This window comes from Cervus elaphus, chromosome 5 (genome assembly GCF_910594005.1).
Source record: "Cervus elaphus chromosome 5, mCerEla1.1, whole genome shotgun sequence".
Classification (NCBI taxonomy): Eukaryota; Metazoa; Chordata; class Mammalia; order Artiodactyla; family Cervidae; genus Cervus; species Cervus elaphus.
This window is the reverse complement of record NC_057819.1, coordinates 3,639,470-3,664,377: the sequence shown is the minus strand read 5'-3', so window position 1 is coordinate 3,664,377 and position 24,908 is coordinate 3,639,470. Positions and strand designations below refer to the sequence as shown.

Sequence of the window (24,908 nt, the reverse complement as noted above, 5' to 3'; positions counted from 1 at the left end):
AAGATGATACAAATATTTTGGTTTCTACTAAGAACAATTAAAATTAAGATGTGAGTGAGTCTTTGAGCAACTGGTAAAATAGCTTCACCTTTAACCTAGTCTCCCGGAAGACCCCCAAGTGGCTTAAAATCAGTAGACCCTCCACAACATGGAATGACTTATTTAGGAGCACCAGCAAAAGTACCTGCAAAGTCCACAAAAGTGATGAGATGATCATTTTAAAGAAATTCCTCCTTTAAAAAAAATAGACTTTATTTTTTTAGAACAACTTTGTTGTTGTTTAGTGGCTAAGTCGTGTCTGACTCTTTTGCAATCCCTTGGACTGTAGCCTGCCGGGCTCCTCTGTCCATGGGATTTCCCAGGCAAGAATACTGGAGTGAATTGCCATTTTATTCTCCAGGGGATATTCCAGACCCAGGGATCGAAACTGCGTCTCCTGCATTGGCAGGTGGATTCTTTACCACTGAACCACCAGCGAAGCCCTAGAACAGCTTTAGCTTTACATAAAAATTGAGTAGATAGTACGAAGAGTTCCCATGTACCCCACAGTCAGTCTCTCTTATTGTTATTATTATTTTTTAAAACTTGTGGGATGTTAATTCCCTGACCAGGGACTGAACCTGGACCCTTGATGACAGCAGCAGCAAAGAGCATAGAATCTCTTAATATTAACATCTAACAGTATGGTATATTTGTTACAATTAGTGAGCCAATATCAATACTTTAACATACGTTATTCAGATTTCCTTATTTTTTAAGCTATTACCCCTTTTCCCCTTCTGTTTCAAGATGTCATGTTACATTTAGTTGTCGTGTCTCCTTAGGCTCCTCTTGGCTGTGACAGTTTCTAAGATCTTCTTTGTTTGTGATGACTTTGACAGCTTTGAGGAGTCCCCGTCAGGTATTTTGTAGAATGTGTCTTTTTTGGAATTTGTCTTATTTCTTTTTTTTTAAACTCATAGTTAAACTGTGGGTTGGAGGAGGACCACAGAGGTGAAGTGCTATTTTCATTACATCCTGTCAAGGGTGTATGCTGTCAACATGATTTAATCGCTGTTCATGTTGGCTTTGGTCATTTGGTCAAGGCAGTGCTTGTCAAGTTTCTCCTCTGTAAAGATGCTCTTTGTCCCACCCCTTTTTCATGCTGTAATTTTTGGAAGGCAGTCACTTGGAACAGCCCACACTTAAAAACTGCAGAGTTACGCTTCCGCTTCTTGAAGGCATTGTATCTATGTTCATTACTGGAAATTGTTCTGCGAGAGAGATTTGTCTCTCATCCATTTGTCTTAGTCTGTCCAATGGGTATAACAAAATCCCATAAGTAGCTTATAAACAACAAAAATTTACTTTTCACAGTTCTGGAAGCTAGAAAGTCCATGACCAAGGGGTCAACATATTTGGTGTCTGGAGAAGGCCAGGTTTCTGGTTTATAGACAGCCACCTTTTCACTGCATCCTCACAGGGCTGAAGGAGTGAGAGCTGTGTCTGGGGTCTCTTTAAATTTTTTTAACTGAAATGTAGTTATTTTAGCATGTATTAGTTTCAGGTGTAAACAAAGTGATTCAGTTGCATCTTGCACATGTGCTCAGTTGTGTCCCACTCTTTGCGACCACGTAGACGGCAGCCCGCCAGGCTCCTCTGTCCATGGGATTCTCCAGGCAAGAACACTGGGGTGAGTTGCTGTTTCCTCCTCCTGGGGCTCTTCCTGACCGAGAGATCAAACCCTTGTCTCCTGCGTCTCTTGCATTTGCAGGCAGATTCTTTCCCACTGAGCCACCTGGGGGAAGACCCCAGTTATATATATATAGTTATAATGTATATGTATTCTTTTTTAATATATTATTTTTAACATCATCTTCCATTATAGGTTATTACAAGATATTGAGTATAGTTCCCTGTGCTATACAATGGGTCCTTATTGTCTACCTACTGGGATCTCTTTTATAAGGGGTCTAATCCCTTTCATGATGGCTCTTGATTACCTCCCAAAGGCCCCACCTCCAAAACCCATGGCATTAGGGATTAATTTTCAACACGTGAATTGCAGGGGGTCGGGGGGGACACACAAACATTCAGTGTATGTCAGTATTTATATCAGTATGTACTCATGGCTATTTATTTTTACTTTGGGTTATAGTCTGCATGCGTGTCTGCTAAGTTGCTTCAGTTGTGTCTGACTCTTTGCAACCCTATGGACTGTAGCCCGAAAGTCTCCTCTGTCCCTGGGCTTCTCCAGGCAAGAATACTGGAGTGGGTTGCCATTTCCTCCTCCAGGGGATCTTCCCCACTCAGGGATTGAACCCGAGTCTCTTTATGCCTTCTACATTGGCACTTTACTACTGGTGCCACCTGCGAAGCTCAAGTTATAATCTGAAAGTGAAAGTGAAAGTCGTGTCCAACTCTTTGCGACCCCATGGATTATACAGTCCATGGCATTCTCCAGGCCAGAATACTGGAGTGGGTAGCCTTTCCCTTCTCCAGGGGATCTTCCCAACCCAGGGATTGAACCCAGGTCTCCCACATTGCAGGCGGATTCTTTACCAACTGAGCTATGAGGGAAGACCTAGTTATAGTCTGCTGCTGCTGCTGCTGCTGCTGCTAAGTCGTTTCAGTCGTGTCCGACGCTGTGCGACCTCACAGACGGCAGCCCACCAGGCTCCGCCATCCCTGGGATTCTCCATGCAAGAATACTGGAGTGGGTTGCCATTTCCTTCTCCAAGGTTATAGTCTAACATCACGTTCTTTTATTGCTCAAAATATTCCAGCTTTGGCCACTAGAGGGCTGTTTCAGTTTGCTTTTGTATCTTTCTGACATACTCTGTGCCTGCGTGCGCACTTCCTTACATTCCGGCCTTATAAAATGCACCAGACTCATCTTCCATATTTCTTGTCCTAGTCCTGGTGTCAGCCATACTAGGGGAAGTGAAAGCAAAAGTGAGTGAAAGTCTCTCAGTTGTGTCTGACTCTTTGTGACCCCATGGGCTATACAGTCCATGGAATTCTCCAGGCCAGAATACTGGAGTAAGTCGCCTTTCCCTTCTCCAGGGGATCTTCCCAACCCAGGGATTGAACCCAAGTCTCCCGCATTGTGGTAGGATTCTTTACCAGCTGAATCAAAGGGAAGCCCAAGAATACTGGAGTGGGTAGCCTATCCCTTCTACAGGGGATCTTCCCAACCCAGGAATCGAACCAGGGTCTCCTGCATTGCAGGCGGATTCTTTACCAACTGGGCTATCAGGGAATCAGCCTGGTTCCTTTTATATACCAGGGGAGCATGGTTTCTTTAATTGGAGAATGGTTATTATAAACCAAAATCTAGGCACTTGGTAATCTTATTGCTATTGTGGTATTTTTGCTTCTAGACCCTCTCAGCTGACAGAGCAAAAGGTATGTTTGTGAGTACTATTCTGCTGTGTACGCACATACTTGTCACTAGTTCTGGATGCAGCCATCTATGTCTGCAACTGAACTCATACTGATGTATCCACCATCACCACATGGATCATTCCAGCCTCCTCCCCATGCTTATTTGTAAAGCCCTCTCCAACAGCAAGAAACTTGCCCTCTGCCTACAGCCTGCCATCCATTTAATTGTTCGATTCTAGTGCATATGTCTACTAGCCTCCTGAGAAACCTGTATGCAGGTCAAGAAGCAACAGTTCAAACTGAACATGGAACAACGGACTGGTTCCAAATTGGGAAAGGAGTATGTCAAGGCTGTATACTGTCACCCTGCTTATTTAACTTACATGCAGAGCACATCATGTGAAATGCTAGGGTGGATGAAGCACAAGCTGGAATCAAGATTACTAGGAGAAACATCAATAACCTCAGATATGCAGATGACACCACCCTTATGGCAGAAAGCGAAGAGGAACTAAAGAGTCTCTTAATGAAAGTGAAAGAATGAAAAAGTTGGCTTAAAACTCAACATTCAAAAAACAAAGATCATGGCATCTGGTCCCGTCACTTCATGGAAAATAGATGGGGAAACAATGGAAACTGTGAGAGACTTTATTTTCTTGGGCTCCAAAATCACTGCAGATGGTGATGTAGACACTTGCTACATGAAAGAAAAGCTATGACCAAACCATACAGCATATTAAAAAGCAGAAACATTACTTTGCCAACAAAGGTCTGTCTAGTCAAAGCTATGGTTTTTCCAGCAGTCATGTATGAATGTGAGAGTTGGACCATAAAGAAATCTGAGTGCCAAAGAACTGTGCTTTTGAACTGTGATGTTGAAGAAGACTCTTGAGAGTCCCTTGGACTGCAAGGAGATCAAACCAGTCCATCCTAAAGGAGATCAGTCCTGGGTGTTCATTGGAAGGACTAATGCTGAAGCTCTGGCCACCTGACTCGAAGAACTGACTCATTGGAAAAGACCCTGATGCTGGGAAAGATTGAAGGCAGGAGGAGAAGGGGACGACAGAGGATGAGATGGTTGGATGGCATCACCGACTCAATGGACATGAGTTTGAGCAAGCTCTGGGAGATGGTGAAGGACAGGGAAGCCTGGCATGCTGAAGTCCATGGGATCGCAAAGAGTCGGACACGGCTGAGCGACTGAACAATAGCAACAGTGTTGACTAGCATCAGAATGATCAATTCTTACCCTCATGATGTAGTGGGTCCTTTTGTGCCGGTCCTTTTACCTTTATTCTTACAGACCTCACTCATTATAGAAGTTTCTGAAGTTAGCGCCCTTTCCCCCACTCTTTTTTACATATTTACTTATTTATTTGGCTGTGCCAGGTCTTAGTTGTGGCACAGGGCGTCTTTGATCTTCATTGCAGCAATGCAGGATCTTCAGTTGCAGCATGCAAACTCCTAGTTGTGACATGTGGGATCTAGTTCCCTGACCAGGGATGGGACCTGTGCCTCCTGTGTTGGGAGCAGGGTCTCAGCCACTGGACTAGCTCCTCTAGCTCTTTCTTCTCCCTTAACATGTTTTCTAATTTTTGTGCAACCCACTTGTGTTACTTACATCATTTTTTAAGATTAATTATGAACTTCTTTCTACATTAAATGGGCTCTAAGATTTTAATGTGAAGGTGAGAGTGTTAGTTGCTCAGTCGTGTCCGACTCTGCGACCCCATGGACTGTAGCCCACCAGGCTCCTCTGTCCATAGATTCAACAGGCAAGAGTACTGGAGTGGGCAGCCATTCCCTTCTCCAGGGGATCTTCCCCACCCATTTTTTTCCCCCACCCATTTTTAATGAAGAGAATGGATATCCAGTATGTGACCACACCAGTCATGCATTTGTTATATTCATTCTCCTCATGCCCCCTTCATGCATACATTTTTTCACCATTTTTTAAAGAAATTGAAGTACAGTTGATGTACAGTGTTGTGTTAGTTTCAGGTGTACAACATAGTGACTCAAAAATTTTAAAGGTTATACTCTGTGTTTAGTTCTGATAAAATATTGGCTATATTCCCTGCGCTGTGCAATATATCCTGGTTTATATAGACAATTTAATTTTCTTTCCCTATTGGATTCCTTCTTAGGCTGTGTCCTAGCCCACTCGTTCTGAGACCACTAAGAACAAACCTTTAAGCCTAACAGAATCAGCTCAGTTGATCCACTGAAATGAGGGGGAGGTACTGTGGGGGTCTGGCCACACAAAGAGAAAGGTTACTATAGGATTTGGGTGAAGGACTGGGTTAGGTAAAATGTAAACCAAACAGTATTTTTATTTTCAATTGTTTTGGCCACACCGCATGAGGGATCTTAGTTGCCTAACCAGGGATGGAACCCGCACCCCCAAGCTAGGAGTCTTAACCACTGGACTGCCAGGGAAGTCCCAACCAGGCAGTATTTTGGTGGGTTTAACACAGCGCAGGGCTGCATGAGAAGGGTCAGCTTGAGGTCTGGACAGCAAAGTATCCTGTTTACCTGAAAACTACGAAGTCGAGACAGGCAGGGACTGTTGAGTCCGGAAAATAAATACTGGAGCAGCTTCCCTTGTCAAAGTGACTTGGCGCCTCCAAGACTGTTTCTTTCTTACTAACAATTTCAAACAGCAAATTACTGATGGTTTGTGATTTTAGGGGGAAAAAGAAATCCCAGTAAGGAGAGTAACAGTCACCCAAACAACGTGGTTATTGGGACACTTTACAGCTGTAACGTGACCTTGGAAGAAATAATGTTTCCTGTTTACATCGCAGCTGGCTGTGTCTGTGCCTGCCCTTGTGCACAGACATGCCAACTTTTACCTGCCCATTCCAAGCCAGTGTTTACTTTCTCGGCTTTTTGCTGTTGTTTAGTCGCTCAGTTGTGTCCGACTCTTTTGCAACCCCATGGAATGTATCCCACCAGCATCCTTTTGTCCATGGGATTCTCCAGGCAAGACTACTGGAGTGGGTTGCCATTCCCTTCTCCAGGGGATCTTCCCTACCCAGGGATCGAACCCATGTCTCCTGCATTGACAGGTGGATAATTTACCCCTGAGCCACCTGGGAAGGCACTTTCCCAGCTCCAGACCCCCAAACAGAAGTCCCGAACCAAATGATTATCATTTTGTTTTTCACTTCCCCTGCCCGCATTACCTAAAACATTCCACCCCCAGTCAGTCAGCCTATTTCTAATATCTATGGAAATGCACCTCCTCCCCCACTAGTCACCGCGGCACCTTCAAGTCCCCAGGGATCGGAGGTGGTGACTCTCCCAAGGAAGCTGCTTCTCACAGAGGCCGCTGTCCTGGAGACGGCAGGAAACAGGATCATTGCCAAGGACTGGGGAGCCGGGCAGCCCTGTCCCAGACCATGAGCGTTCCATTGCCCAGAGTTCCAAGGTCCCCCTGGAAGTCTGAGCCCGAGGATCTGCAGGAGAACTCCACCCTGATGGGCCACACCCAGCCTCCTTGCACTAGACAATCTCATTCTATATTTGTAAAGTACTTCCTTAAACAGATGCACATCTCTGTATTTACTTATGTCTGTATTTATTAGCTTGTGAGAAGTCAGGCACAAAACCAGATTATCTTGAAAGAATGAACCGTAGCAATTACCCATAAAATGATTGCAGAAAAAATCGTATTTGCAAGTGATTAAAGGTTTTAAGGTCTAAATATCTTCACAAGTTGAGCTGGAAGGGAGCTTAATTAGAATGATCTTCTCCAACCCTTTTGGCTCACACAAGAGAAACTATTTTAGACTCGAGAGGCCAAGGTAACACAGCACCTCCAGAGCTAACTCGTGGACACAGATTCTTCTGTGGGGCTTGGTGGATGGGGAAAAAGCCTTTCTTCTCTCTTCTCCTTGCAGAGACTGTTTCCAGGTGACTTTCCTAGTCCTTGCAAATGGCCCTGCTAACCATGGCTTCGTGTATCTAATGATTAAATCTGGCTCCTTAAATTGCTTTGTTTTGTCTCCCAGGAGGTTCCCATCTTTCCGGTTGGTTGAGAAAACTGGGCGGTCTGGTCCGGCTCCAGCAGCCGCGCCCCCTCTGAGCAGCCGGGCAGAGAACAGCTGACCGCTCACGTGACTGTCCCAGCTCCCAGTCCCGTTCCCCTGTCCCAGGCCGGGGTGGGAGTATCAGGGGCTCCTGCTGGGAGGGGTACCAGGTAGGCATCCCAGTCATGCCTGTCTACCTCGGGAACGGCCAAGGGCGTACAGACAGGCGTGGCTGGACAGACAAGAGCAGATCAGCAGACAGACGTCCTGCACCCACGTCCAGGGGCAGCAGGGAAAGTGTGGCTAGCAGCACTCTTCCCTTCCCCCGCCTCCAGGAAGGCCTGCGCTGCTCTGCCCTTCCTTCCCCTGTTCTTTGGCCTCCCTTTCCCCTCAGCTACAGACCTTTTCCCTTTTCCCTCCGCTGACTTAGCAGTGTGCCGCCGGGCGTGGAGGGATTAATCAGTGACAGGAAGCTGCCTCTTTTGGAGCAGTGACCGCTGTGGTCAGGAGAGCCTCTACCCGGCCAGCCCTAGGAGCCTGTCCCACTCCCTGCCTGCTGTCCACCCCCTGCTCCTGCCATGGGGCACCTCGGGGCCCTCCTCTTCCTGCTGGGAGGCCTGGGAGCGCTCGCCCACATCTGCGGTGAGTAACTGGATCTAACCTGGAGAGAGGACCATCTTGTCCCAGCCCCTCATTATACAGTGGGGGAAACCGAGGCTCAGATGTGTGTCGGGGGGTGACTTAGCCGCCCCTCGGGGCTCCCGCGGTGGTTTGGACTTCCCTGAAGCTCAACACGTTTAGCACACTGTGTTGAGATGAACCGTGTCTAACTTGCTACCAGACAAGATTGCTCCCATGACATCAGTCATTTGTTGATTTATTCATTCAGTACATGTTGACCAAGCCTTCGCTATGCCAGGTGTGGGACTAGGCTTTGGGGAAAAAACAGGGAGCAAGAAATGGGTTCCAGCCCTGCCCCAGCTAGATAGAGCTTCCATTCTCGTGAAAGGGACAGTGGTCAAGAGGCGAGTCAGTGCTGGGCTTGGGGGCTGTGGCCAAAGGAAGCCCCCCAGCCTGGAGGGAGAGAGCTGGGGGCTGCCAATTCAGGGAGAGAGGGTGGGATTTCCGAGGACCAGGAGGCAATGCAGGAACTGAGACCCAAAGGAGGAAAAGGCGCTGGTGGCGGCGAGGAGAGGAGTGTGGGGGATGGGGGGTGGGGGGTGGGCACCCCAGACAGAGGGAAAGTGAGCAGGTGGAGACCCGGGGTGTGAGTACGGCAAGGCATTAGCTTTGCACTCCACATCCAGGGGCCTGCCTAAGCACACAGGCTCAGGGCTGCTGACGCCCTGGAGCCCCACAGGAAACAGAGGCAGGAAGGGAGGCGCCCACCAGCAGGATCTCTGGTGACCCTTGGAGAAATCGAGAGGCAGGCTCAATCGTGTCCAGGTGACAGATGAAGCAGTCAAGGCTCAAAGGGACCAGGTGACCTGCCTGCCCAAGGCACCGTGGCTTTCCAGGACTTTGCTGGAACTCGGTTCTCAGAACTCCAGGTCAGGGTCTTCCCTGGGCACCAGGAGTCTCTGACCCCTCACGCTCTTGGGTCTTGGTTCCTGTCCAGACAGTCTCCAGGGGCGACCCAGGACCCTCCGTTGGGTGTGAGCCTTTCAACAATTCGTCTATAGGCTTGACCCCTTGAGTGCTGAGCTGGGTTTGGGGGTACAGCTCGCTGCTGCCAGGCCATTTAGTCACCCCCAGTCTCATTCCCTCACTTGTGAAAGATTTGAGAATGCTCCCCAGCTTTCCCCCTGGTGTGATGCAAGCATTTCTGCTCTGCCAGCTTCAAGCCCCGTGTGGTTGTGAATATGACAAGGATGCCCGCACCAGCTCCTGCATGGAATTCCCATTGTCAGAGCCAGTCCTGGCTGGCAAAGCTGGGCGTCCCTGTGAACCCCAGGCCCAGAGGGCAGCGCGCTCACCCAGGCTCACTTTTATTACCCTGGGGGAATCTGCCTGGCTCCTTCCTGCTGAGACTGAATCAGGTTGACCTGCCGCTCTTTGGAGCACCAGCTCCTCTTCCTGTCTCTCTAATCCATGAGCGGACTCACTCTATGGAGGTCGGAGCCCTGGGTGGGAGCAGGGGCTCCCTCTCCAGTTTGAAGAGGAGGGAGAGGAAGAGAGAACTGTGGAAGGACGGATAAGCAGAGAGACTGGCTGAGAAATGGAAAGAATGAGATAGATCCAGAGAGAGAGAGAGAGAGAGAGAGAAATTCCTATAGAAATGGAGGTGGACACACAGAAAGCCACAGAGAAAGAGAAAGGAAAACAGATGCAGCCTCCCCTCAAGTTCCTTTGCCCCATTCCCCGGGGGTTGGGGTGGGTGGCCGGGTAGCTGCCCAGCCGCTGGAATCCCCACTGCAATTAGGAGGAAAGAAAGTGAAAGTGAAGTCGCTCAGTCGAGTCTGACTTTTTGCAACCCCATGGACTGTAGCCCGCCAGGCTCCTCTGTCCCTGGGATTCTCCAGGCGAGAATACTGGAGTGGGTTGCCATGTCCTTCTCCAGGGGATCTTCCTGACCCAGGGATGGAACCTGGGTCTCCCACGTTGCAGGCAGACGCTTCACCGTCTGAGCCACCATGAAGTAGCCGGGAAAAGTCCAAGGCCACCTGCTCAGCCCAGGTCCCCTCCCTGAGGGAGGCCGGCTCCTGTCTGCTGGAGCTGGGAAATACCCTGAGGTTTCTGCTTCCCCCAGTGAATTCCAAAGATCCAGAGAGAGATTTATCCACACAGATAAATGGCTGCAGACAAGACAATGGCTTTTCAGCAGTTTGGCTCACAATCTCAGGTCCTTCTCACCTAAACTCAGGTGGCAGGAAAAGCGTTATTCTGAGATCTGCCTCCAAGGAAGTTCACCAGACAGCCCTAGCTAGCCAGTGGGCAGCCTGCAGTGTTGTTGTTTTTTAAATTTTTGTAATTGGAATATAGCTGATGTACAATGTTGTGTTAATTTCTGCTGTACAGAAAAGTTAATCCGTTATACGTTTACCTATGTCCACTTTTTTAAAAGATTTTTTCCCCATATAGATCATTACAGAGTATTTTTTTTTTATTACAGAGTGTTGAGTAAAGTTCCCTGTGCTATACAGTAAGTCCTTATTTAGTTATCTGTTTTATAATTTCCCTGGTGGCTCAGACGGGAAGGAGTTCCCTGTGCTATACAGTAAGTCCTTATTTAGTTATCTGTTTTATAATTTCCCTGGTGGCTCAGACGGGAAGGCGTCTTCCTACAAGGCAGGGGACCCAGGTTTGATCCTTGGGTCGGAAAGATGCTCCGGAGAAGGAAATGGCAACCCACTCCAGTACTTTTGCCTGGAAAATCCCATGGATGGAGGAGGGTGGTAGGCTACAGCCCATGGGGTTGCAAAGAGTCAGACACGACTGAGCGACTTCACTTTTTTTTCACTTTATATATGTAGAGAGAGTAGTATGTGCATGGACTTCCCTGGTGGCTTAGATGGTGAAGAATCTGCCTGCAAGGCACAAGACCTGAGTGAGATCCCTGGGTCGGGAAGATCCCCTAGAGAAGGGAATGGTGACCCACTGCAGTCCTCTTGCCTGGAGAATCCCAGGGACAGAGGAGCCTGGCGGGCTGCAGTCCATGGGGTTGCAGAGAGTCGGACACGACTGAGCGACTAACATTTTCACTTTTTCAGTGTGTACATGTCAGTCCCAATCTTCCAGTTTATCCCTCTCTCCCCTTTCCCCACGGTAACCGTAGTTGTGTTTTCTACATCCGTGAGTCTATTTATGTTTTAAAACTGGATCTGTAACCTGTTCCCATGTGGGCTGAAGTTTTTGTAAATGGGTGGAACACGCCCACAGCTTTGAACTTCTGTTTCCTCTTTTGTGCAAAGCCATGCTCCCAGCACCTACATCGCAGGCAGGGCTGGCGTGAGGACCAAGGCGGGTGGGGCTCGGTGCCTGGGGAACCACCCGTTGCTTGGCCAGCCTCTGATGGGCAGAGTGGCTGCCTGGTACCCGCTTCGTCTGCCCTGGGCCCACCACCTCTTCCCTGGCCCACTCCAGCCACTCTTTCGGGATACCGGCTGCCTCTCATTACAACCAGATTCCCCCATATGAGTCGGGTGTGTGGCTGGTGGCCATAAGGGTGGGGATGTTTATTGCCTGGAAAAGACCTTGATAAGATGCCGCTGGTGGCTTGTCCCTGCCCCCTCACTTGGCCTCTTCTCTTCCCTAAGAGATAACCGAGGTGGACAGCACGCTGGTGGAGAGGCTGGGCCAGCGCCTCTTGCCCTGGATGGACCGGCTCTCCCCGGAGCAGCTGAACCCCAGTATCTACGTGGGCCTGCGCCTCTCGAGCCTGCAGGCTGGGGCCAAGGAGGCCCACTACCTGCACAGCCTCAAGCTTAGCTACCAGCAGAGCCTCCTGAGGTCCGGGCATGCTCTCTCCTCCTTTCTCCGGGGCTATCCCTCATCCTAGGAGGCAGGAGATCCGTGCTCCGGTTTGGGCCTGTCGCTGCTTTGTTGGGTAGACCTTAGGGCAAGTTTCACCTCCTCCGGGCCTGTCTCCATCTGTGGAGTGGGGTTGGTCTGACCAGATTGGAGATGCTAATCCAGGGCCCTTGTGCGGTCTCTGTACCGCCCTCTGCCTGACTAAGGCAGACATCACTAATCCATGGCCACACTCACACTGTGCACTGCGGCAGCATCGGACTACCTGTGCTCCCCTTCCAGAGGTTATTGAGTGGGGGGGCTTGTCCTGGGTCCAGCATGGGGGTCTGAATGAGGGGCGAAGGGTCAGGACAGTCAGAGACCATCTCCTGCTTGGACTCCCTCTTGGGAAGTGGATGCAGGGCGGGGAGAGGAAGGAAAGGGGGAGGATGTAGGGGTGAATCATGACCACAAGGGTGGGGCAAACAGGTCACTTGGGCTCAAGAACTCTCAGAGTTTGTCCTTGAGTTCAACTTGTCATCTTTATGAAATATGTGTGACGTACACCTCACAACTTACATCACTGACTACATCTGCTTCTGGCAGGTCTCAGAAACTTTCCAACCGCTAGGATATTTTTTTCCAGTTTGTCATATTGGCAGGGAGAGTACCCCAAGGCAGGCTTACCAGGAAGGCCCTTTCTCATGAAAGTGTTGCTACCTGGCTTTGTCCTAGGCCCGCCTCCAGCAAGGACGGCAGTGACTCTGAGGCCAAGCCCTCCATGGGCCAGCTGGCCCTCTACCTGCTGGCTCTCCGGGCCAACTGTGAGTTCGTCGGAGGCCGCAAGGGGGACAGGCTGGTCTCCCAGCTGAAGCGGTTCCTGGAGGACGAGAAGGGGGCCATCGGTGAGGAGGCGCGGGCTGCCCGGGGCGGGGAGGGCACATCGGACAGCATCCTGGAACGTCCACATCAGAGCTTTGGGTTTTCTCCTCAGGCCTCTTTCCTGCCCTCCACTCTGCCTGTCTTGATATTCATCAAGAGGGCTTGGGCCTGCTCCAGGAGGCATCCTGAATCAAGCCTTTCTTGCATCCCTCATGCATTCTGTTTGCAAGTCCTGCTGCTCAGCCACCAAGTTTGGTCTGACTATCCTCCTCTGGACAACTGCCCAGCCTCCTTACTCCTTGGCCTCCCTCTGCTTCCTCTCCTGCCTCCTGACTCAACCTGGCCCACACAGAGTGAGCATTTAAAGTATAAACCTAGGGACTGCCCCAGCAGCCCAACGGTTAAAGCTCCACTTTCCAATAGAGGAGGTGCGGATTTGATCCCTGGATGAGGAACTAAGGTCTCACATACCACGAGGTGCAGCCAAAAAAAATAATTTTTTTTTAATAAAATAAATATACATTTGATCCTGTTAGCGCTGCGTAAATCCTGCAGGGGCTGCTCACTGCTGTGCTCACAGCCCTCAGGCCCAATCTGTCTGCCCGTTTCTTTTCTGCAGACCCTGCCCACCCACTCGTCCGCCCCTCCGTGGGCTCCGGCCACCCCGGGCATATCTCTCAGCTCACCTCACAAACCAGGGTCTTGAGAGATCCAGGGAACCCCCTATCTGGAAGATTTCCTTCCGCTTCTAGCTCATTCCTGTAAGTCTCCGCCTCCCTCCCTCCCTCCCCTGGGTCACTGCCTCAGAGAACCCTGCCGCAACTCCCCAGCTATTCAGAGGCCTCTATTACTTGGCCCCTTGGACCTCGGGCCACAATTCAGTTATAATCGTGGTCTCGTGAGCGTGGCAGCCAACCCTCTCAGCAGCTCAGAATTCACAGAATTCAGGTGGGAGAGCAACTACCCGGCCCTGAGACAGAGGCGAGGTTGTGCCCACACGCCACCAGCAGAGGGCAGCACTCAGCATTTCCCCCTCCCCCGCAGACCCCACCCCACCGCAGTTCAGTCCAATCCAGTCCAGTTGCTCAGTCCGGTCCGACTCCCTGCGACCCCATGGACTGCAGCACTCCAGGCCTCCCCGTCCATCGCCAACTCCCGGAGTTTACTCAAACTCACGTCCATTGAGTTGATGATGCCATCCAACCATCTCATCCTCTGTCCTCTTCTCCTCCTGCCTTCAATCTTTCCCAGCATCAGGGTCTTTTCAAATGTCAGCTCTTCGCATCAGGTGGCCAAAGTATTGGAGTTTCAGCTTCAGCATCAGTCCTTCCAATGAATATTCAGGACTGATTTCCTTTAGGATGGACGGGTTGGATCTCCTTGCAGTCCAAAGGTCTTCGCCAACACCACAGTTCAAAAGCATTAATTCTTCAGCGCTCAGCTTTCTTGATAGACACCACCACAACCCCCAGGGAAATCTGCTTTCCTATGGCTCCTAAGAAAAACTGCCACACCAGATTTCTACTTGGACACCCAAAAAGGCTAAAGTGGCTTGATAAACACAGACTGATTTCTTCCCTAAAGAAGCAGCAGTCGATCTCACCCAGACTTGTTATTCCCGTGCCTCTGGGGGCCCAGGGAGAAGGCAAACTTTTGTTCAGAAAATGAGAACAGCCAGCCGCATACCAACATGTCGCTGCCCGGGCCGGGTTTGAGCGAGTCCTCAGCTATCTCTGGCTGCGCTGTGCCCGGCCTGTCATTGCTGTTCATACCTCCGGGCACAGCGCCTGACACTCGGCGGGGTCTCAGCAAGTATGAGTCAAGGGGGTGGAGAAAAGAAGGGTCCCTGATAGCTCAGTTGATAAAGAATCCGCTTGCAATGCAGGAGACCCCGGTTTGATTCCTGGGTTGGGAAGATCCGTTGGAGGAGGGAAAGGCTACCCACTCTAGTATTCTGACCTGGAGAATTCCATGAGCGGTATAGTCTATGGGGTCGCAAAGAGTCAGACACGACTGAGTGACTTTCACCACCCAAAGGAGGGTGTCAGGAAGGGCAGGCAATGGGTCTGGTGCTGGCGGGGGTTTGGTTGCTGGGAGGGGGCAAGCGTGACGCTCCCACCCCGTGGTTTTCTCCCTCCCAGGGCACAACCACCAGGGCCACCCCCGCACCAGCTACTACCAATACGGCCTGGGCATCCTGGCCCTGTGTGTCCACCAGAAGCGAGTCCATGACAGCGTGGTGGGCAAGCTCCTGTACGCCGTGGAACATGAGCGGCATCTGCTGCAGGACGGCGTCTCCGTGGGTGAGTGGGCCGCACCCTGAAGGCCAGGCTGGCGGCCCTGCAGCCCCCGGCCCCAGGCTCGCCTCTCCTTGGGACCCCTCCTCTCGGGTCCACTAGGAGGCGGAACGGTGAGGGCTCATCGTGGTGCAGGGGCTGCGAGTCAGAGTTCCTCCCCTCGTCCTCCTCCACGCTCTTACCGTAGGTCACCCCGGACAGGTCCGCTGGCCTTTCTAGCTCAGCGTCTCTGCTCAAATAACTGCCCCCAGCAACATCTCAGTAAGAGATGTCTGTTTTTTAAAAATTAATTTATTTATTTTAATTGGAGGCTAATTCCTTTACAATATTGTAGTGGGTTTTGTCACACATTGACGTGAATCAGCCATGGGTGTTCATGTGTCCCCCATCCTGAACCCCCCTCCCACCTCCCCCCCATCCCATCCCTCAGGGTTGTCCCAGTGTACCAGCCCTGAGCGCCCCATCTCATGCAAGATGTCTTATAAGTAAAGGACACAGCATGGCGCCCGGCTTGGAGCAAGTGCTGGACACACAGCTGTGATGTTCTCATCGAATAAGCTGGGCGGGGACTTCCCTGGCCGTCCAGTGGTTAAGACTCTGTGCTTCCAATGCAGAGCTTTGATCCCTGGCCAGGCAAGTAAGCTCCCACATGCCCTGAGGCTGGGGCCAAAAAAAAAAAAACAACAAGCAAACCCAAAAATGAACCAGGAGGCCTGAGACCTGGATTCTGGATCTGCTTCCTTCCTGTGTGACCTGGGTCTCCAGGGCCCTCTTTTGTCCAGGTGCCTCTCCCGCTAACAGGCGACAGAGCTAAGCAGGGTCAGCCCGGGGAAGGACCTCGGGGCGGCTGGAGGGCTGGGGGAAGGGGAGCCATCGGGTCCGAGCAGCATCTTAGAAAGCTTCCGCCAGCTAGGGGGGGCAACTCAGCCCAGTCTGCCCAGTCTGCAGGATGGCAAACTGGGATGGTCAGTCACCGGACAGAGGTTAATGAGAGAGATTGGAGGAGGGAGGGTCAAGAGGACTTTATTGTACACCACTCGTTTGCAAACCTGCCTGCACTTTAGAATCACCAGGGGAGTTTTTTTATTTGTTCATTTGTGGGGTTTTTGTTTTTTGGGGGTGGGGGGGAGCCATACCGCACAGCTTTTGGAATCTTAGTTCCCCCAACCACAAAATTAAAAGATGCTTGCTCCTTGGAAGAAAAGCTATGACAAACCTAGGCAGTGTATGAAAAAGCAAAGACATCACTTTGTCCCCTGCAGACACCATGGCCATGGCAGGCATGGCCTTCTCCTGTCTGGAACTGTCCAACCTCAACCCCAATCAGAGAAACCGGATCAACCTGGCCCTCAGGAGAGTGCAAGAGAAGATCCTGAAGGCCCAGACCCCAGAGGGCTACTTCGGGAATGTCTACAGCACCCCTCTGGCTTTGCAGGTGGGGAAGAGCCTCCGGGGCCATGCCCTACCCTAGTGGCTGGAGGGAAGTGGACCAGCCAGGGGCTGGAAGACCCGCCCCCTCCCTGCTGGCTGACCCGCCTCCTCCTTCTCTTCCCCATTCCGTCCCCAGTTGCTGATGGGCTCCCTCAGGCCCACGGTGGAGCTGGGCACGGCCTGCCTCAAGGCCAAGGCGGCCCTGCAGGCCAGCCTACAGCGCAAGACCTTCCAGAACCCTCTCATGATCTCTCAGCTGCTGCCTGTCCTGAACCAGAAGAGCTATGTGGATCTCATCTCCCCAGACTGCCAGGCTCCAAGAGGTAGCCAGGCTTCTCACAGAAGCCCTGCTCTTTTCAATCTGCAATGAAGTTGCCCTGTCCCAGTGGTGGTGGGAGGGACTTGCTCCATCGTGATTTGCTGAGTCAGTGAGGGTTTGCAGGCGTGCGTGGGACACACCGGCAGCTAAGATGTAGTCACAGATTCTAGAAGCTCAGTATGAGGAGGGAGACCCCAAATGGTGAGCTCTGGGCCTGCTGTGACTCTCCAGCCCCTTGTGTGATGCCCAGTACAGAAATGTTTGAATGATTGAATGGATGGATGGATGGATGGATGGATGGATGAATAGATGGATGGATGGATGGATGGATGGATGGATGGATGGATGGGGAGAGACACTTTTTGGTTAGCTCCCATACCTCATAATGACTCCCTGAATTAGGAAGTTAGTGCCTGAATCAGGGCTTCATCTGGGGGTGGGACTGGGGTCAGTAGGTGGGTTTTGCCAGTGGAGAAGAGAAGGGCAAGGCAGAGTGGGGAGGGGGAGTCAAGGGCAAAGCCTCAGAGGCGTACAGTCTGGAACTGGGGGGAGGGTCTCACTGCAGCGTGGGGTCTGGTAGGATGAGCTGGAGTGGCAGGAAGGCAGGAGGATTAAAAGGAGGGGATCCCTCAGAGGTAACGGAGGATGACGTGAACAGATGTATGTTCTAGTTAAGAAGCCCCTGGGCTGCTGGGGGGGCAGGTAGGTGGAAGGGGGACACTGGAGCAGAGAAACCAGTGAAGGGCCTGAGCTTGGGTGGTGGGGGATGTGGGAGCTGAGGGGCTGGGGGGGCCGGGAAAGCAGCTGGGTGGTGGTGGTGGTGGTATTGAGCGGGAGGGGACCCACTGGAAGGAGGAGGTCCCAATGGGCCGCAGTCTTCCTGGGAAGAAAGGAGGACTAGGGCCTGGCTCCGTATCCTCAGAGCGGCTGCCCCTTCCCCTCTCCCCGGTATAGCCCTGTTGGAACCGGCTACAGAGATCCTGCCACAGACCCAAGTCCCGGAGTTCATTGACGTCACGCTGGAGGTCTCCGGCATCTCCCCTTCATACAGACACTCTGTCTCTGTCCCTGCCGGCTCCTCCCTGGAAGACGTCCTGAAGAACGCCCAGGAGCATGGAAGATTCAGGTGAGACCTCCCCACCTCCCAGCCCTCACCTGACCCAAGCCGGCATCCCCCGAAACAGGCAGGGGATGGAGAGAGGGCTCCCTCAGGAGAGGCCCAGGCTTTCTTCCACCTGCTCTGCTCCCGACTCCCTCATGGTGTGATGGAAACAGGCATCAGGGTTGGGAGAGCAGGCTCCCAAGGCAGACCCTGGAATCCCAGCTCCACGCTCTCCAGCTGGGGACCAGGCCAGATGCCTTCCCTGCAGCTCCTGAGGACGGCCTTGTGCCTCTCACCATCCCCACCCGCCAGGGCCCCTTCAGGAGCTAGGGCGTGAGGGCACAGACAGGATGTGGTATTAATACGTGCTTTTTGTGCGCAGGGTCACGCACTTAGTAAGCGCTCAATACAGGTTAGCTTTCAGAAGAATGAGAATTTCTAGTCTCTAACGATCCTGGTCTGATCCCTTTGATGAAGGAGTCACCTGGCCAAGCCTTCTGCAGGGCGCGGTGGGACAATGGCCTTCCGCTTTCTTCTCACCCTGAGATGGGACGGATCTGAGGATGAGCATTTCCAGAGCACTGCTCTGGGCCCCACCATGTCCGCACCTGAATAAGCTGGGAGGGGTCCCTGGCGGGGATCCGGCCCAGAGGACGAGTCCTCCCAGCGGACCCCACGGCCTGCAGTGTGCCGATGACAGCACCGCTGGGCCCCCACACACTGGGTGCCCTTGGCAGGCACTGGGATCACCTAGCAGACGTGCATACTCAGTTGCTCAGTTGTGTCCGACTCTTTTGCAACCCCATGGACGGTAGCCTGCCAGACTCCTCTGTCCGTGGGATTTCTCAGGCAAGAATACTGGAGTGGGTTGCCATTTCCTTCTCCAGGGGATCTTCCTAATGCAGAGATCAAACCCGCATCTCTTACATCTCCTGCAGGCAGGCAGATTCCTTATCACTGAGCCATCTGGGGTTACCAAGGTTGTGTTTGGACATTGTCATCAAAATGGAAAAAAAAAATTGAACTTTTTTTTTTGGCCACACCACGGCATGTGGGATCTTAGTTTCCATAGCAGAGTCGAACCCACACTCCCTTGCAGTGTAAGCGCAGAGTCTCAACCACGGACCACCAGGGAAATCCCAACTTGGTCGTTTTATTCAGAACTCCAGGACCTCTGAGAAAATGTCAGGGATACCAATCTGAGAAATGATTCTCTTGGTAGTGGACGAGTTGCCTGAGCTGGGTTCAGGGGCCAGGAGGAAGGCGTGTCTGAGGCACGTGCGTGCACGGCGGAGAAAGCTGGACTCTGGAGGGAGAGAGAGGAAGAGAGACAGACGGCGAGAAAGAGACAGAAAGAGGGGAGAGAGCAATGGAGAGAGACAGGCCCACAATGCTCCGGGCAGCCACGTGGCCCCCGAGAACTGGGGACGGGCTGCTCCCTCAAACCTTCCCTTTGACCAGGTCGCCCTGAGGGCATCTCTGTTTCTTAAAACTATGAAAACCCTCCCTCTCCAAGACCAGTGCCACTGATAAGGAGAGAGGACGGCCACGGCATTTTAAGAGTCATTTCGGCCGCCGTGTCCAGTGCTCAGAGACACGTGGTGTGGAGAGTCTGGGTTGCAAAGGCCAGGAATCTAATCCAAGCCTCTCTGGTGGCGGGCAGCGTGGGGTGTGTAGACTCGGAGCGAAGACTGAGCAGCCCAGCCGAGAGAGTGGGGGGGCCCCGAGCCGCAGAGGGGCTTCGCTGGTGGCTCAGGGGTAAAGAACCCGCCTGCCAGTGCAGGAGACTTGGGCTTGATCTCTGGGTCGGGAAGATCCCCTGGAGGAGGAAATGGCAACCCACTGCAGTATTCTTGCCTGGGAAATGCCATGGACAGAGGAGCCTTTTGAGTTACAGTCCGTGGAATCCCAAAAGAGCCGGACACGACTTAGCGACCTAACAACTGAGCCACAGAAAACGCCACCGGTGTCCCTGCCTCTGTCTCACCTGTTCTCCCTCTTCCTCCCGCCGGCCTCACTCTGGGCCTTGGCAGCTTCTGATTCTCCCCCGCTGCAAGGTCAGCCCCCAGAGTGGGAGGCGTCTGGGGGGCTGGAGAGGCGGTGTGGAGGAAGGACCCCTGGTGAGGCTGCCCAGGAAGGGCTTGGCTAGCGCTGCCCCGAAAGTGAGGGCAGGGTTCGATTTGTGTGAGTGGTTCTACTTCTGCCCTTGGGTCGACGGGAGCAAAAGTCACCTTTTCTTCCTTTTCGTCTGTCCCTTTGGTAGGTATAGAACACAGGCCTCCCTGTCAGGCCCCTTCCTGACCTCTGTGCTGGGGAAAAAGGCTGGGGAACGTGAGTTCTGGCAGGTTCTCCAAGCTCCTGACACCCCCTTGCAGCAAGGTGAGTCTGGTGGTCAGCCCCCTGCGGACGTGTCCCCCAGCCCAGCCCTGTCCCAGAACCCAGGCTTCGTCAACTCACCCCAGCTTTCCCCCAGAACCTTCCTGGGGCTCAGCCTCAGGTCACCACTGTCGCTCAAGTTTGCATATAATATATTTAACTATATTCTTAAGAATTTTTGTGTATGTCACTGTGGCAATTCTGGGAAAGCAGACAGGCAAAAAAGAAGAAACTTAAAATTTCCCACCATCCACTACCCAGAGATTAACTTTTTTTTCAACTTCTGGTGTATTTTCTTTCAGGTAATTTAAAAAATATGTACATTTGTTTTTTCGTAAAAATGAAGCCATACTCTATAGCAGTGCTGTCCCATAGAAATAAAATGTGAGCCTCGTCACGTGTAATCCTAAATTCTGCAGTTGATGAAACTAACGTTTAATCCAGTACATCCAAAATACCATTCCAAGATGTAATCAATGCAAAATTATTGATGACATATTTTGCATCTTTTTTTGGTACCTTTCAAGTGTTCAACAGATACATGTGGCTAATGGCTGGCATATTGGATGGCACAACTCTATATACGGTTCTGCAGTTTATCTTTTTCATCCTTAACATATGGTAGCCATCTTTCTACGTGGGTATAAGTAGATCTTTGCCTTTCTTTGTAATAGCCACATAGAATATATCATCCAGCAGGGTGGTTTGGGCTGTAAGTAACAGTAATGTAACACAAACTAGCTTCCACGATGCAACTTTCACTGGCTCGTCCCTTGGCTCCTGTGACCAGATTGCAGTGGGAGTAAGGATTTCAGCCCCAGCCCCACCTCCCCATGACCTTCCTCCTGTCTGCTGGCTTCCTCCTCCAGAGAAGCTGCTCTGTGTCTTCCGGGGCTGCTCCCTTTAATGAGTCGGAAGCTGGTCTGTGAATTGCCCAGCACACGTCTCCTGGCATCTTGAAGGCGAACTTGGGATACAGGCGTGTTCCTGGACCCACCCCTGTTGCTAGGAGACGCCCCTCTGCTCCCATCACTGGCTAGAGAGAAGGGACCATCGCAAGCCTGGCTTCGGCCAGTCAGGGCCCAGCCCCAGTTTGGAGTGGGATGGGTGGACCACAGCTTATCAACTCCCACTGGGCCTTTAGCGGGTCTCCAGTTTTAACTCTTATGCCCGACGCTGTCATAGCATCCCTGAGCATCAGCCCCGTCGTTGGACAAACAGTTAAGGATCATCTGTCCCCGCTCCTGCTATCTGGGACTTCTAGTGGGCACTTGCCATGTGCCAGGGGATTGGACCAAGTGCTTTACAGAAGGTGGGACTTCCTGAGGGAGCCCAGTAAAAAAACCATCTTTCTCCCTGCCTGGCTTCTGGACAAATTGAGAAATAAAACCAAGAGGCTACAGATGGAGAGACCAGATCTGGCCTCTATTACCGATAAAGGCTGGACGGAGGAGGTAGCCGAGGGGGAGAGCCTGATGGACTCAGCCACGAGGCAGACGTGGGTGGTGGTGTCCTCTACCTCCCCCACCCCGCCCCCCGGTCCAGCAAGAAGCCCACTCCCCTGGGGAGAAAAGGAGGGCCGGGTTGTTGATATCATTACTACCCTCGTTTTAGAAATGGGAGCACCAGTGCTCTGAGAGGTTACATAACCTGCCCAGAATCACACCGTTGTGAGTGCAGAGCTGGGGCTTGAATCCGGGAGTCGTGCTGGAGCCTGGATGGTGCCTCGTGAGTGAAGGCTGACTTCACTCGTGGTCCTGCTTCTCCCCAGACCTCCCCAAGCAGGTGCCTCTTCCGGATGGCCCCTCGGGGGGGACCGTGAAGGCAGTGACCCTGCCCATCATTGTCAGGGTCTCTGGTTCCTTTGGGCCCATGGTGGTTATTAGGGTGCCATCCCATGCCCTCACCCCCCTGGGGGTTCCCCATTGCAGAGTGAGCCTGTGGGTCTCAGCGACCCTGAGGTCACACTGAGTTCGGAGTCTCCAGACTGGCTCTGCTCAGAACCTGGGTTTCCCACCACTGAGCCCTGAGCCCATTTTACAGGGCAGGGGTCTAGAAGGTGAGGTCGGGACGGGGTACACTCTGCCCTGTTAACCCCACCTCCCCCAACCTATCTCTGCAGGTATTGCTGACTACAGACCCAAGGATGGAGAGACCATTGAGCTGAGGCTGGTTGGCTGGTAGCCCCCCGGGCTCACCCACCCCGCTGCCCCCCACACTTCCTGGTCCCCCGCCCTCCCTCCAGACACCACGGTGATGGGCACACGCCTGCTCCTGCTGCCTTCTCTTGCACACTTGTCCCTGGATCCCACAGCCACCAGCCCCGCGGGGGTCCTAAACCCCCGCCCACCTGGAGCAGGGAGCTCGGCACCTCCCCCAGGAGGTCTGTCTGCCTGGGTCTGGTCCCACCTGGCCCCACGGGGGTCCTGTGAAGGTTACTCACAGGCTGGAGGGCGTAAACATCTTGGACTCCTCCCTGGCCGTTGGCCTGGTGAGTACCGCTCACTCTGGAAGGGGGTGCCTCGAGGACAGCCTTGCAGCCCTGACCCCAGCTCTCCACTCTGTCATTGAGGCTGCGCCCCAGAGCCGGCTACCTTGTAGCGGCTGGTGAGGGTCTCTGCAGAGCTCTCAGCCCACCTCCAAAATGATTAAAGAGCTGATTGTGCACGTGGCCCAGCGTCCTGATGCCTTGAGCTCGGAATCAGTGCAGGTGCCGGGAGCAGAGGAGGGTGAGTGAGCGTCCTTCTGGGTCCTGGGGGACCGAGGCTGGCGGTGGTGACGCCAATGACTGTTTAGGGGTGTGTACCTGCTAGATGCTTTCTTGCACAACTCTGAGGTTGGATGTTTCTCTTTTCCTCTCTGCTTTCAGATGAGGAAATCTGTGCTCAGAGAGGGAGAGTGACTTGCCCAAAGTGGCCTGGGGTTGGGGTGTGGGGTGTCCATTTAGGAGACAGACAGACCTGGGTAGGCCTCCAGGCTCTTCCACACAAACACCAAAAACCAGGGTCCTCAAAGATTGTGTTGACTTAAAAAAAAAAAAAAGGTGTAACATGAGAGTAGGGAGTTAAATTTTATTTGGGGCAAAATGAAGACTATGGCCTGGGAGGCAGAATTTTAGATAGCTCTGAAAAACCGCCCCTATATATATATGATTTTAGTGAAGGAGGTATGTGCAGTCAAGAACACACTTTGGGAGAAGCTTCCTGCTCATCTCGTGAAGGTTACCGCTAACCACGAGGAGCAGATGGCTCCATTAATGATCTTAGTGCTTTTCTAGATACGAGAAGATGCAAGAATGAGGCTCGTAAAATCTCCTGAAAATATCTACCTGGTGGCCTGTTCTTCCAGTTTTTCCCAGAGCACAGAGTACCTCATTCTCGATCTCTACCTTGAAGTCCTTTCAGGGTGTGTTGAAGGTCAGCGCCTGCAGTGGCTAGTGACTTAATCCCTGTAGAGGCAGAAGGCAAGTGACACTTTTTAGTTGGCAATGGCAGGGATTACATGGCAGAGTCCAAATTCAACCGGAGGCCGGGGACCCCCAAGCTTTTCCTCAGAGGACGGTCAGGGCCTCAGCTGCCAGTGGGGTGGTGACTCTGCCTGTCAGCGAGAAAGGCTGGGTTCTAGGTTCCCCTCTGGAAAGTGGGGTTCAGGCCAGGGAGGCACCCCATCAGCCCCCTCTCACCAAGGTTAGGAAAAGGGCTGCCCTGGGAGGGGCCCTCTGACAGCACGTCAGGTTTTACCGTGACTCTCATGGAGTCGGCAACACCATAGATTAAACACGTGCTTCTTCCTCCAGTATTTAGGGTCTGGGCAGGTGAGAGAAGCAGGCAATTTAAGAAATGCTTTGAAGGGACTTCCGTGGTGGTCCAACGGTTAGGACTTCGCCTTCCAATGCAGGGGGTGCAGGTTTGATCCCACGTGCCTTGTAGTCAAAAAACCAAATCATAAAACAGAAGCAACATTTTAACAGATGCAATAAAGACTTTAAAGTATTTCATATCAGAAAAAAACCTTTAAAAATAGAAACTGCCTTGATATTGAGACAAACATCAAAGGATCTGAAAGCCAAATGAAAACAGGACCTCTGTGTTTAAGGTGAAGTGTCCATGCCCAGCCCCACAGAGTGCTGGCTCCCCTGTCCCTCCTTGATCGAGGCCAAGGGTGCTCCAGAGCGGGATTTGGGACCAGCCCTGTGACCCCTTCACAGAAAGGTGAAGGCTCAGAGACGTCTGCGGCTTGCTTCAGGTCACACAGGGGTGTCAGTGCCAAGACCCTCACCCACTGACCCCAGCCTTTGCCCCTGCACTGCCTTGCTGCCCCCCCCAACCCCAGGAAGCCAGGCCCCTCCCATGGGAGGGTGCTGGCTGGGGCGGGTCCCAGGCCAGGCTATGGGCTAGGGGGTTGATGTAAAGGACCCTCGGTGGTCCACGGTCTGGGTGTGGTCCTCCCTCCCGAGGGACTGTCTTAGTGGGGTGTGTTTGGCTCTAAGAAGCAGGAAGCTCCTGAATCCCGCTCCAATCAAAGGACGTTTGCTGAAAAGGCTCAGCCCACCAAGTGAGGGCCGCAGAGGTGGGGGCAGGGCGGTGGACGTTGGGAAGCTCGGTCCTTGCCCTGCACCCACTCAGGCCGTCTCCTCGGCCGCCTCTCGGTCA

At 52.4% G+C, this 24,908-nt stretch overlaps 1 protein-coding gene across 1 annotated transcript; it reads left to right on the top strand.

Moving 5' to 3' along the window:
* The first annotated feature begins 7,444 nt into the window (after positions 1 to 7,444).
* Positions 7,445 to 22,927, top strand: TCN2 (transcobalamin 2). Its single transcript, XM_043901343.1, has 10 exons — positions 7,445 to 7,570; positions 7,834 to 8,042; positions 11,657 to 11,849; positions 12,585 to 12,754; positions 14,873 to 15,034; positions 16,291 to 16,463; positions 16,596 to 16,782; positions 17,733 to 17,904; positions 20,144 to 20,259; positions 22,379 to 22,927. Exons 2-10 carry the CDS (start codon positions 7,979 to 7,981, stop codon positions 22,438 to 22,440), a joined length of 1,299 nt encoding a protein of 432 aa, XP_043757278.1. The 5' UTR covers positions 7,445 to 7,570; positions 7,834 to 7,978; the 3' UTR covers positions 22,441 to 22,927.
* The last annotated feature ends 1,981 nt before the right edge of the window (positions 22,928 to 24,908 follow it).

Coding starts and splice junctions, on each gene's coding strand:
- TCN2 (XM_043901343.1), top strand. CDS start 7,979: ATGGGGCACCTCGGGGCCCTCCTCTTCCTGCTGGGAGGCCTGGGAGCG. Junction 11,850..12,584: donor TACCAGCAGAGCCTCCTGAG/GTCCGGGCATGC, acceptor GCTTTGTCCTAG/GCCCGCCTCCAGCAAGGACG. Junction 17,905..20,143: donor CAGGAGCATGGAAGATTCAG/GTGAGACCTCCC, acceptor TCCCTTTGGTAG/GTATAGAACACAGGCCTCCC.